The sequence below is a fragment of the Cajanus cajan genome, chromosome 5 (assembly GCF_000230855.2).
Source record: "Cajanus cajan strain Asha chromosome 5, NIPB_CcT2T_4, whole genome shotgun sequence".
In the NCBI taxonomy this organism is placed as follows: Eukaryota; Viridiplantae; Streptophyta; class Magnoliopsida; order Fabales; family Fabaceae; genus Cajanus; species Cajanus cajan.
The window spans coordinates 12,206,624-12,219,982 of NC_138521.1; the positions used below are offsets into that span (position 1 = coordinate 12,206,624).

Consider the following 13,359-nt stretch of genomic DNA (forward strand, 5'->3'; position numbering starts at 1 on the left):
CTTTATATAGTTTGAGGGTCACTTTTTTTTTTTTTTTTTACGTTTAAGAAAATGATCGCTTTGCAATTGTTTAAAGAAAAAAATACAAATATATAACCGATCCGGGGCCCCCCAAAAAATGGAAATTTAAAGGTTTAGACGGAAAATCAGTCTGTTTATACTGGTTTGACAGTATATCCAATCCAACAACCAGCTCGTATCAGTTATACCACTGGTTTGTAGTTCAACTGGTGGAGTCGGTTTTTAAATTACTGATTCATGTTACTCAATTTTCTGAATTGTACTGTGGTGGTATATAGCTTATATGCTTTGATTTGATAGTATGTTTAGCATGGATGACTTGAAGCATATTGTTTTGTTTTTTATTTTTGAAGGTGTCTTGATGCATTCAGAATAAGCTTTGCATCTTGGCTTGTTTCGGGGTCCAATCCGTGATGACATTCAATATGTTCACAAGCAAATTCAATATACATTAAGGCAAGAATCTAGAGATGAAAGAAAGAATAAATGATTTATTTAGTATCATGCACTGCATTCTCTTTTACGTAGTCTTTAAAGTAATAAAACTACACGAGCAATTTCTGAAATATTAAATTGGCTAAGTGCAATATTGGTGCTATTTTTGTTGATTCATAATTTTGATTATTTTATTTTGAAATACAGATATTTAGTTCTTCTATTTTTAAAAATACAAAAATTTGATTTTATCAATTTGATGTTTATTAATTATTAAATTTTGATATATTTTGATAACTTATCACCAGTTAAGTAATGTGATAAAATAGTCTTAGCCAAAGGTCTTACTATTAAAACTAGGGCTAAAAGGACTTAAGAAGATGGGATTCATAATGAGATTAGTGAATCTAAGCTCATCTTGAGTTATATGTAAATTATTAAATATTTAGCCTAATATTTCTATTGTTTATATTCTTTAGTTTTTTGGGTCAAGTTGTGTAGGATTTATTTTCATGTAATTTTTAGGCTTAAATATATTTTTAATTCTTCAAATTTAGGTTAAATTTATTTTTGGTTCCTTAATGAACTAAAAATAGTAGTTTTTTTTTATTTAATTTAAGTCACTTATAACATTTCTGAAAGTGATAGATTGAAATAATTATACAATATTAGTTGAGTTTAATTACTATTTTCACTACCAGAAGCACTAGTAGGTAGATTTTATGCGATTGTATTTGACAAATTTCTTAAGAAAATTTGAGTATAATACTAAAATAAGATTTTTTTTTTTTGAAATTATAAGGACTAAAACCAAAGTTATTTTAAATTTTCTTAAATTTGAGAGACTAAAAACATATTTAAACTTTTTTTTTTATGTGTAAATAGTAGGGTAGGGAGTTACAACTAATACATGCTCCATGAGATTAATTTGAGTTGATTAGGACCACATGAGTGATATCCCTATGTGGATGGTGGAATGCCTCATTAAGGCCAATTAATTCAAATTAGTCACGAGTTATTATTTAGTCACCATCCTTACTTGTCACATGATAAACTCTTATAGTCTAGTTTAGCTTTAAAAGCACATGGAGAAGTTGGAACCAAAGTTTGAATTCAAACGGCACACCACTTAACCAAAGCTATGCAATCATAATTCATTTTTTTTTATCATGGTTAGCCTAACTTGCTCCTTAAGTTACTTCATTCTATATAATTTTGTTCGTAGCTTGTATTCACTTTTGAGTTATGTGAGAATAAAAATTTAGATTTTCTATCTTCAAAAGTCTCAATTTCTCTTAGGAGAATTTTCTCTCTTTAAGAACTTTCATCAAGGTATTTCTCTTGATGGTACTCATTATTTCTTGCTTATCACTCACTTGAGTGGTGTGCCATCCGTACATCTTCTTCTCCATCTTTACTTTTTTTTTTCTTTTCTTTTTGATGTTTGTGATTTATGGATGAGAATAGATGAGTTTGGAGTCTTCCATGAAGAAGTTGTCAATCATCTTTCTAGATGATTTTATTACTTGTTATCAATTAAGTAACATAATATATAATGACATGACATGTGAGATTTTTTTTATTTTAAAAAATAGAATACAAAGTATTCTTACTTGTATGTAATTTAATGAGTGATTGATATTTACTTTTTTAATAAATTTTATATTCAAACTTTTTTAGTTTTTTTTTTTAATTTTCAAATGTCATGTTATTAAATATCATATCAATTATTTGTAAATGTTGAAATTTAACAATTAATATTTGTCAATTTGACAAGAGAATCAAAATTATGTATTTTTAAAATCAGAGAGATTAAATATCTCATTTTAAAATAAAAGGACCAAAATAAAAAATTGATGAAAAAGAGAAAGTAAAAGTAGAATTTAACCTATTAAATATTCATCATTGCTAGTTCTTAACTAATGTCATGTTATTAAATGTCATATCAATTATTTGTAAACGTTGAAATTTAACAATTAATATTTGTCAATTTGATAAGAGAGTCAAAATTATGTATTTTTAAAATTAGAGAGACTAAATATCTCATTTTAAAATAAAAGGACCAAAATAAAAAATTGATGAAAAAAAAAGCAAAAGTAGAATTTAACCTATTAAATATTCATTATTGTTAGTTCGATGTTATCAACTTTTAGGTATCAAAATAAAGGTTATATATATATATATATATATATATATATATATATATATATATATATATATATATATATATATATATATATATATATATATAGAGGGATTAATTAAGATTTTTATTTTTTATTGTAAGGACCATTAGGAGAGAATAAGAATTCATAGATGAAATTGAGAATTTATTAATAGATTAATAGTATAAAAAAAAATGCGGCAGGCAAGTTAACAAATAATTTATGAAAAATTCAGGGTTTGGATTTGTATGATGCAATTATCATTCGATTAAAGGTCTTAACTTCATATAAACTATAGATCTTTCTTTTAAATTTCTAGCAAGATAAAAGTTACCTAATTTGGATGATTATATCTCAAGTTAAACCTACAGAAGGAAGAAAAGAAATATGAAAATTACTATATCTTTTCTCTATGTCCAATTTATGCCTAATTATCTCAAATTGAACGCATATGGAAATTCTAAAGGTATTTAGTTAAGATTAACACATTAAATATGTGTAAAATAATTGAGTTATCAAATGCATTCATTCTAAATCTTTTGTACTCTTGGGTAAAACATAAAATTGAGCTTAGAAGGAATAGAACAACCAAATCACTACTTGTAGGATGAATTTGTAACAGAGCCTTTGTAAAGAATCAAGATGAGCTTCCAACTGCCATTTGGAATTGCTGCGGTACACGAAGCAATGGAGCTTGAACGGTGCCAGGCTTACCTAATTGACCACAGGCAGCCATTTGATCATCACCTCTACTTAGCCTTAAAAAGACTATCACTCCTGCCCTAGCCAACGTATTACGGAATTCAATCATCCTTTCCTCTTTGGTTGGTCTGAACAATGATCCACTGTGCGGATTGAATGAGATTAGATTAATCTTGCAAGGAATGCCCTTCACAAGCTCTATAAGCCTCTCTGCATCTCCATCACTGCCATAAAAAAATGTACAAGTTAAGCAAAAGAATTACTTTTAAGGATGTGATGAAGGTATATACAATGACTAAATAATCAAAAGTTGTTAGTACAAGTAGTTCAACATTTGAGTTCTATAACTAAGGACTGAACTTCGATCTCCGACTTAAGTATGAAGCCATGATTGGAGATACCACTTTACTTTCATGAGAGTCAACCTAGTGAGAAGGAGTTATATCTCTTTATTAAATAAAAAAAATACAATGATCAAACAGCTAAATTTGAACATTGACTTCAATAATGGTTGCTTATCTACATGATTCATAATGAAAATGAACAGCTACAAATCAAAAGGCAGAGGAAATTGAGAATGTATGAAAAATACAATTTTAACACTTCGCTGGAAAAAGCTTTCAACATGTACAGAACATCATGCAATCTAAAATTCATACGTCATTCCAAATTAAAGTCCTGTAATCGTTACAAAAAATTCAGTATATAAAATATGCACATATGACAAGACATGTTGTTAATATACTAAGTCATTTATGCATGGTTACGAGCATGCATTTGATTCTAGCTCACGACAGTCCACTGTTGTCAGTTTTGTTTGCAAAAATAAGAAGCTCTGAACTTAGACACAAGGAAAAAATAAAAAGCCTATATATCCAACACAAGCAATATACAAAGTAAAGTTTAGCTAACCTGTCATTAATTCCTTCAAGCATCACATATTCAAATAGAACTTTGTAGTTGTTTTTGAGGCAAAGCTCCTCTCGAAGTGTCTGGAGAAGCAAGTCCAGTTTATACTTTCGATTTATAGGCATGATCCAGTTTCTTACCTGACATTAGATTCAAATGAGACCAATCCTTCCTCTCTATCCATCCTTGCATTTTCAGGTCTAATTTTAAGGGTGATATGCCAACCAATACCAGTAAAGTTATAAGAAATTTACCTCATCAGAAGTAGCATTCAAACTAACAGCTAATGCACATCTGGATTCCTGGAGGAAACGTTTGATCTGTGGAACAAGCCCACTGGTTGAAATGGTGACCTTGCGGGGGCTGAACTGAAGCCCTTGTTCATCCACCATTATATCTGCAGCTTTAATGACATTATCAATGTTATGGAGTGGTTCCCCCATGCCCTAAAATAAATGTATAGCAGTTATTAGCAACCAATCAATAAGAAGACACCAAATCCGTAGTTCTATTTATCATTTGCTTCACCAGCCAATCTCTAGCACAAAATATCTGTAAGCTTCAACAGAATTGATAGTACATACTATAATGAGAAAACATTGAAAAAAACAGGGTTTTTTTTTTATCTTTTTCATAATGCTAAATAGATATAAAATTAGAGCGCTTTGCCTTCACATTTGTCTGAAATAGAAAGGTTGAGCATTATTTTTTTTTGGAATAAATGCCCTATTACATAACTGTAGTCTAGGAAGAAGAATATAAGGCAGTTACATTTGTTCAGTCAGGCAGCTAGGAATTAGTTTGCTATAAATAGCAGTGTAGATACTGCAGAGTCAGTTTTTCGAAACTCCTTGTGGTGGAGAATGCCAAAACTTTTGAAATCTCAATAAGTCAAAACAAAATAGTAATTTCTTTCTCTCAACCTCTGTGGTCCTGTACTTAGAGATGGCAAATATACCCGTAACCGCAGGTAATACCCGAACCCGTTCCGACTTTGACGGGGAATACCCGGTTTGACCAGGTACAGGTAAAACCCGATATATTAAATCAGGTACGGGTACAAGTATGGGTATGTACTTACCCGCCCTGTACCCGTACCCGTGCCCGTCCCCATTCCCATTTTTAATTTAATACTCACTTTCAATTTAATTATATTAAATAATTTTAATATTTTTTATGTGTGATTATTTATCATAATATGAGATAGAGAAATAACCTAATTATAATTATAATATAATAAAAAAATTTAAAAATATCATATATTTTTTTACAAAAAATAAAAAAAATTGACGGGTACGGGTACGGGTATACCCGATATCCGATGGGGACGAGGATGGGGATGAAAATCACATATCCGACAGGTACGGGTACGGGGACGGGAACAGATTTGACTAGCGGGGACGGGGACGGGTATCATGAAACCCGTACCCGACCCGCCCCGTTGCCATCCCTAGTCTGTACTGTTACTGTGTGTGTGCGAATTTTGTTCTTTTCTAGGTACCAATTGCATCAACTGGTATTTGAGCTTTCCATCATGTCTCTCAGCTACAAACAAGCAGAACAGGTGGTGATGCCAACAGTGCAGTGTTCACTCAGGATTAGTCACAGGACTAGTGCACATGGATGTTAAGATCTAATTGCAAGGTTTGGGACTTGAGTCACACATTGAAAGTAAAAGGTTCTAGTGTGGGGTTCATAAGGGCTTGGGTTCTCCGACTACAATTGCCAACTTTTGTGATGTGGTTCTCCTAAGTTTCTTATCAATACTGCAGAAGCAGTTTTTGGAAATTATGTCAGCCAATACAGAATAGTAGTCTCTCTCTCTCTATCTACCTCTCTTTGTACTCTGTGAATTCTGTTCTTTTATGGGCACCAGTTCAATCAATAATCTGAAGTAGGGGTATCCAAATTTGTGGCTAAAATCTAGAGTAGTACGATTAATAGAATGTTTGGTTATCAGTTTTAACAAATCAAATCCATGTCAACCACAATGTAACAAATTATTCTCCACTTCATGCTTTGAGATGTGTGAATGTCCATTACAAATTAAACAAACGGTTCACAAACATGTTCTAAAATTGCTGACACATAAGAAACCATACACAAAAATACTTATTTTGGAAAGTGAAGGCATTACTCCACAAGATTATCATGGAAACACAGACAGCTAAAAAAGAAAGGAACAACTGGCATGTGCATAAGAATAAATATAAAAAGTCCACTTGGAGGTTGAAATGAAAATATTCTTTAGTTTCCAGTCCAGGATAAGAGATATATCTATCATTATATAGACATGTCAGCATATCAATGAACAAAATGCACATTAAAAACAATCAAAGATCTGACAGGCAGCTGACTTCTTATTAGCTAGGAATAACGTAGAAGTTTTGATCTATAAAGATTGTTGATATACAAAAAGCATTAGAATTATCAATGAAATTGTAAACCTACCATAAAGACAACATTTGTGATGGAACCAACTTCATTTGTGAGCAGCCGTCTGGCAAAAACAGCCTGCTCTACTATTTCTGCAGTAGTAAGATGTCTCCTAAGACCCATTCTGCAAATTAATTATGCATAATAAACTTGCAGGAAAAGTATGACTCAGTGTAACCACCAAATTGATATCAACAGGTAAAAATAAGGCTTGCCTTCCAGTGTAGCAAAATTGACAATTCATGGCACATCCAACTTGACTCGAAACACACACAGTAGTCCTACCTCTGTCACAAGGTATGACAACTGTTTCTATGACCAGCCCATCATCCAATGTGAATAAAATCTGCAATATCCTGTGAATTGAACAGTCAACAAGAATACTCTCTAGAAACACAACTAAATATAAGCAAGTAATTGTGAAGCTATAAGTCTAAATATAAGTAACCTCCAGGTTGCATATCACTGTCTTGCTAGATGGATTAAATGATGAAAAATATGAAAACAAAACAGAGGAAGAGCAATTTAACCTTTCTTGTTCCATCAGATGCTGTGTGAATTTCTTTCAGAGCAAGAGCCTTGAACTCGGCATTTTCATTCAACATTTTCTTGAAATCTTTATTCAAACCTAAATTATAAGATTGATATATAAATTAGTTTAAAACAATTACTAGTCAATTCAAACCAAAATTCATAAGCAATTCTTCATTATATCACCAAGAGGTTCTGAAGAACTATGTTCACTAACATTATTGTTTGAAGTAATAACTACTAACATTATAACTATAGTCTCCCCCCTCTCCTCCCCCCCCCCCCCCCTCTCAAATACATGCGGTTTTGAAATGAATAAGAAATAACCTTCTAACTCATCAATATGATGGGCCCAAATGTTGTTTCCATACATACGCTTCCATAACATCATAGCCTGCCCAGGCCTGTATCCATGTGATTGAACCCATTTCTGTAAATAAGTAATAACTAATAACCATTAGCCACAAATTTGGAATCAGCAAATGGATACCAAATGCCCAATTTGCATACATTCTTTTGAAGTTTGCGAGACATTCAACTTGAAAACAAAGAACCAACAACAGAAAATCCTACAAATGAAATTAAATGAGTTCAAATCCTGCTGTCTTAGACAAGAAATAACTAATATATAAACTATAACCATCAGTCCTTCACATTTTATTGATTAGAAAATTAAATTAACTATCCAAAATTTTTCAACTTCATGATTTATTATATATATCTATATACACACACACATATTTTACGACAATTCCAAAAATCATAACTGTACTCTGTTTTATAAGACATTCACAAACTTATAAATAAATTAAGGGAAAAAGAAAAAAGCTAACTTCGAGTTCAGGGTACGTCATTCCTTTCAGAAGCATCTTGGAACATTCGCTTGAAATTGCAACGCTGTCACCATCTCCTGCATCAAACAAAATAAACATTTTGAAATTAAAAAAAAAATCATAAGTATTTATGCAGACATTTAAAGAAGGAAAAAAAAAAAAGAGGGTAAGAGAGTAGTGACCGAAATGAGAGAGGTTGTGACGGTGAGAGGTTAAAGAAGAAGCAGAAAGGGAACGGCGTGGAGGAGTGAGAAGAGAGAAGAGAAACGACGACGTTTTGGTGAGAGAGAAGGAGAAGGGGATGGTTATGGGATTGGGTTTAGAAGATAGAAGAAGAGAGGAGTTAGCAGCTGCTCCTATCGCCATGCGCCTCATCTTCATTCAATCTTTCATTCTTCCTTCATTGCCCAAACAGATCCTGCTAAGTCATGATTGGTCGCTAGATAAGCAGGGGTTTGGAAAATAAAAAATACAAATTTATTAATTGAATTGAAACTAATTTTATTTTATAACAACAATAATAAAGGAGACAATAAATAAATAGTCATTGAAATATGTCACCTTATCAGATTACTCATTAATTTAATTTATTAATATTTTTATTTTACTTTTTAAGAAGCAACAACGTTTGTATCAAGAACTAAATAAAAAATTTAAGTAATAAACATTTTTAGAAACTAAACCACTTGCAGGTGTAAGAGCATCTTCAATAGGAGTAACTTTTTAAAGTTACTTAATACATAAATTTATGTGTCTGATGGTTTTACTGTGCCACATTAGCATTAAACAATTTTATTCTATTTTTACTCTAATAGTGAGTTTCTTGAAGCGATTCTAAGAAACTCAATATCTTATAATTTTTCAATGTTAAATTTTAATAAAATTAAGGTACATTTAAATTAATTTTTTAATTATTGCATATGAAGAAAATTTTTATTTAATTTAGAAAAACTTATATTCTAAATATGTAATAAAATTTTAATTTTAAAACAATGACATTTACATAATATATAAATAAAAACGTAACAATTGAAATACATGCTAAATTTAAAATAAAAATGTACCAATTGAAATAATAATGAAATCTTCAATATTTTACATTAAATTAATATTCGTTATTTTCTATTCCAAATCATTTTCAAATATGTTCGACCAAATCCACTTAAAGTTGTTGATGTTTGTCTTTATTTTGAACCACTACTCTCCTTTCAAAGTATGTATATCTGAAACTGGGATAGTCACTCGAAGATACGTCCAATGTCGACATTTCATTTCCAACAATATCATAATCAATATGATTTTGATAAGTGTATCGTTCATCCTCGACGATCATATTATGTAATATGATACATGCGTAAATTATATTCTTCATGGTATGAGCATCCCAAAAACGTGATGGACCACATATAATTGTGAATCGTGATTGAAGCATCTCAAATGCACGTTCTACATCCTTTCTGGTTGACTCTTGTTGTTTTGCAAAGAATTTTTGCTTCTCCCCTTGTGACATTGAAATGGTCTTCACAAATGTGGCAAATTCTGGATAAATGTCATCCGTCAGATAGTATCCCATATCATATTAGGTTTCATTGACGATGAAATTCACCGTAGGTGCACGATCTGACATAACTTCGTTAAACACATTAGATGCATTTAACACAGTAATGTCACTGTTTGAACCTACAGTACCAAAAAAAGCATGCAAAATCCACAAATCTTGTGATGCAATTGCTTCAAGAATGATTGTTGGGTTTGCATGATCACCTCGACAATATTGACCTTTTCACTCAACAGGACAATTTTTCCATTCCCAATGCATACAGTCAATTGAGCCTAACATACCTAGAAACCAACGTGTTGCTCCCATTTGTAGAAGTCGTTCTATGTCTTTGTTATTGGGCTTCCTTAGGTACTCATCCCCGAATATTGCACAAATAGCTTATACAAATCATTGTAAGCATTCCACAACAGTACTTTCACCAATGCAAATATATTCATCTACATTATCAGCAGGTGAGCCATAAGCTAAAATTCGAAGAGTAGCAGTGCACTTTTGTAATGGTGATAGGCCTCTTCTATGTGTTGCATCTACCCTCATTCGGAAGTACTAATCGTGATTGGTTAGGGCTGTTACGATTCTCAAGAACACATGCCTTCGCATGCGAAACCTTCTTCGAAACTAAGTCTCTGTATACATCAAATTTTCAGAGAAATAATCATTGAACAATCGATCATGACCTTCCTCCTGATTATGATGTACCACCCTTCTTCTATATGAATGATGCAGAGTGTTGTTAGCTCCTATTGATTCAAGGGTCAACCTTATCACTTCTTCCTCGGTGTTATCTTGAAGTGACTCATTTAAGACTTGATCCAATAGAGTGTCCAAGTCGTTGTTGAAGTCCATTCTATGGATAACTAAAGTGTTTGACTAAGAGAAAAATATTGTGTAAGCTTAAGAGAAGATGTGAGAATGAGATAGCATTACACAAATATATAGCATGATTCATAACGACTAGTTTCTAACGACTAGTTTTACAATGACTAGTTTCCAATGGCTAGTTTTACAATGGCTAGTTTTACAATGGCTAGTTTCTAATGGCTACATTACACAAACAAAACAAGTAAACTTAAATAATTAATACAATTTTTTAAAATCCATGTTTTTGCTTAAGATAGGCATAATACTTTTCATGACACCGAAGTTACTTTTCAGACATGCCAGTTGTGTCCTTCATTATGATTTCATGCTCCAAGTTCCTTTTTTGGTCTTGCAAACGCCTTTCTTGTGCCTCCCTTAAGTCCAAAAGTTCTAAATGGTTGTCGTTTCTAACTTTCAATTGATTTTCTATTCTAGTCAGATCAACATTGGTCGAAGTAGTTGCATGTCCTTTTCCTTTTATCTTCCTCTTTACTACTTTTGTCCTATCGGTTGACACACTAGTGAAATTCCCTCACATTCAACTTCAACGGGCATCTCCAGGTTAGACGATGATGAGTATGCACCTGATGCAGATACCTTGCTCCTTTTTGAAGTATTTTCCATAAATTCTGAATGCCATTTTGGTTCATTCATCAACAACATCCAAGCATGCTTAAGTTCAAATTTTTTACCTTTTGAATCTTTCGTGAAAATTCTATGCGCAACAGTCATAAGGTCCTTCTCTTCCCATTTGCTTTATCTTTGAGTTACTGCTTGTTTATAACAACTAATGAACTTTTGAACTACAGGGTGAATTTTGCTCCATCGAGACTTTAACTGAGTGATACTTTTGGTTGTGAATCGGTCGTGCTTGTCATCATTGTTGTATGCTTCTTTTATTCGCTCCCAGTATTGATTTAACGACTGATCAACTCCAACAATTGGATCCTTTGAAACATTCAACCACGATTGAACTAAAATTATATCCTTTGAGACAGTGAATGGCACACAAGATTTTTTCTGCGATATATTTTCATTGCTCCCATTGAGTTGAATACTATCCAATCTGAGAGGTGATTGAAGTTCGGTATTAGGAGGGTCTGAGTTGGATGAAGGAGTCGTATGACTAATGTTTGGTATGCCTGGGGGTGGTGGAAACATAGGAAATTATAGGTTGTGAAAATTTTCACCGATAGGGCATGGTGGTGGATACATTAGAAATGGTGGTGGATACTGAAAATTTTGGAAGTTTTCAGAATTATCACTGGTAGGAGGTGGTTGGTTTTGTGAAAGATTATAATAATACTGATAATGATAATTATAATGGTTAGGATCCATAATGCAAAAAATTTGAACACAAATTTTAATTGAAAATGAGAGAAACAAAATTCAAGATTGAGAAGATTTGAACAAAAATTTTGGTCCCTTTGTGATACTATTTATACTTGAATAAAAATTAATATTTTTTAAAAATAAAAAATGCATAACGGCTAATTCCACCATCACCAACGACTCTGTTTTCTTTTTCTTCTTCCACCATCACCAATGGATCTATTTTTTTCTTCTTCCACTGTCACCAACAACTCTTTCTTATTATTTATTTTCTTTTTTTTTTACGTTTTCTTCTTCTCCGATGCCATCACCAACGACTCTTTCCAAAGATGAACCTCTTTTGTAGTCCAACCACCCTGGACTCACCTAATGAGGTAGTGGTCCTCCTACATGAAAATACAATTTATAAAGATTGTAAAATAATTCATAAAGAAATAAAGAAACTTTCTAATGTAAAAGTAAAATCAACTATTATTAAATAATGAGAAATTTAACAAAAACAAATAGGTAAACAAATAGGTAAACAAATATATAGAACATTGCATTACTCTAAAACTACAACACAATGATCAATACATTGATGTTAGTATATATTTTAAGGACTTGAGTATAGTATTGTTTTCTAAACAACATTAGTTTATTTATTCTTTGAATAAAACTGCTATAATTTCTCATCAATAATATCTTTTTAGAATAATATGAAAAACCCAAAATCATAATCAACAATACAAAGCATATAAATTTTTAAATTTTTTTATAAGAAAATGAAACAGAACAAATGAAAAAAAATGAGAAGAAAAATCATAAACTCTAAATTGTTGAACTCAACATTTAGAAGTCAATCTAAGAACTCAACATGTTTTTGCTAATTTTGGGAACCCTTTTATTTTTGTTTTTTTAATATGTCTTCCTTGCTCATATGAACATACAAATTTGAATCAAGGAATCACAACTTTAATTTGTGAGTATTGTACTTTATCTATATATGTGAAAAATAAAGTTAATATATAAAAAACATGAGATGTGGTGAAGAGGTGGGAAAAATAATTGTGAGGTGTCATATAGAAAATGATGTAGGCAATTAATTGTTGAGATTATCTCCATAATAGGAAGAATTAATTATTTGTGCACTATATTATTGATTCTCATGGTTGAGAAGAGACTCACCCTAAAACAAATACATTATATATGACCTATATGTGCATCATATTACGTGATTTTGAGCATATTTACTTTATGTTTTCAAGATATTGGTTTTATGGTTCCCTCACAAGTTTATGAGCATTTACTTGCTTGGTGTTTATTATTATATATATATATATATATATATATATATATATATATATATTAGTTTTTGAGATTGTAATAACCTAACATGTCACTACACTTTGTACAACATAACTATTAGGCAATAAAAAAACATAAAAAATTTACTATCTTAGGGTTATCATGTAACAATACGTTGACATTCATGCAACAAATGTATGTATAAGGTTCAAAAAATATATACACACACACATCTAGGATAATAGTATTGAAAACATAAAGCCCTAATGTTGATGAAGTATCTTTA

The 13,359-nt window shown here is 31.4% G+C and overlaps 1 protein-coding gene and 1 pseudogene across 2 annotated transcripts; both read right to left on the reverse strand.

The window, feature by feature from the left end:
- Positions 1–3,116: 3,116 nt before the first annotated feature.
- Positions 3,117–8,467, reverse strand: LOC109807432 (Radical SAM superfamily protein). Of its 2 annotated transcripts, XM_020369947.3 has the most exons (9): positions 8,215–8,467; positions 8,033–8,109; positions 7,527–7,629; positions 7,199–7,296; positions 6,884–7,014; positions 6,684–6,792; positions 4,487–4,678; positions 4,236–4,372; positions 3,117–3,547 (listed from the first exon to the last, which is right to left on the reverse strand). In XM_020369947.3, exons 1-9 carry the CDS (start codon positions 8,411–8,413, stop codon positions 3,259–3,261), a joined length of 1,335 nt encoding a protein of 444 aa, XP_020225536.1. In that variant the 5' UTR covers positions 8,414–8,467; the 3' UTR covers positions 3,117–3,258. The 2 variants fall into 2 exon arrangements, with proteins under 2 accessions (XP_020225536.1, XP_082931065.1); XM_083074939.1 differs by lacking the exons at positions 8,033–8,109; positions 8,215–8,467 and adding an exon at positions 7,710–7,748.
- Positions 8,468–8,765: 298 nt separating this feature from the next.
- Positions 8,766–11,304, reverse strand: LOC145957724 (uncharacterized; annotated as a pseudogene).
- Positions 11,305–13,359: the final 2,055 nt, after the last annotated feature.

Coding starts and splice junctions, on each gene's coding strand:
- LOC109807432 (XM_020369947.3), bottom strand. CDS start 8,413: ATGAAGATGAGGCGCATGGCGATAGGAGCAGCTGCTAACTCCTCTCTT. Junction 7,297..7,526: donor TCATATTGATGAGTTAGAAG/GTTATTTCTTAT, acceptor CTTATAATTTAG/GTTTGAATAAAGATTTCAAG. Junction 6,793..6,883: donor CAATTTTGCTACACTGGAAG/GCAAGCCTTATT, acceptor ATTAATTTGCAG/AATGGGTCTTAGGAGACATC.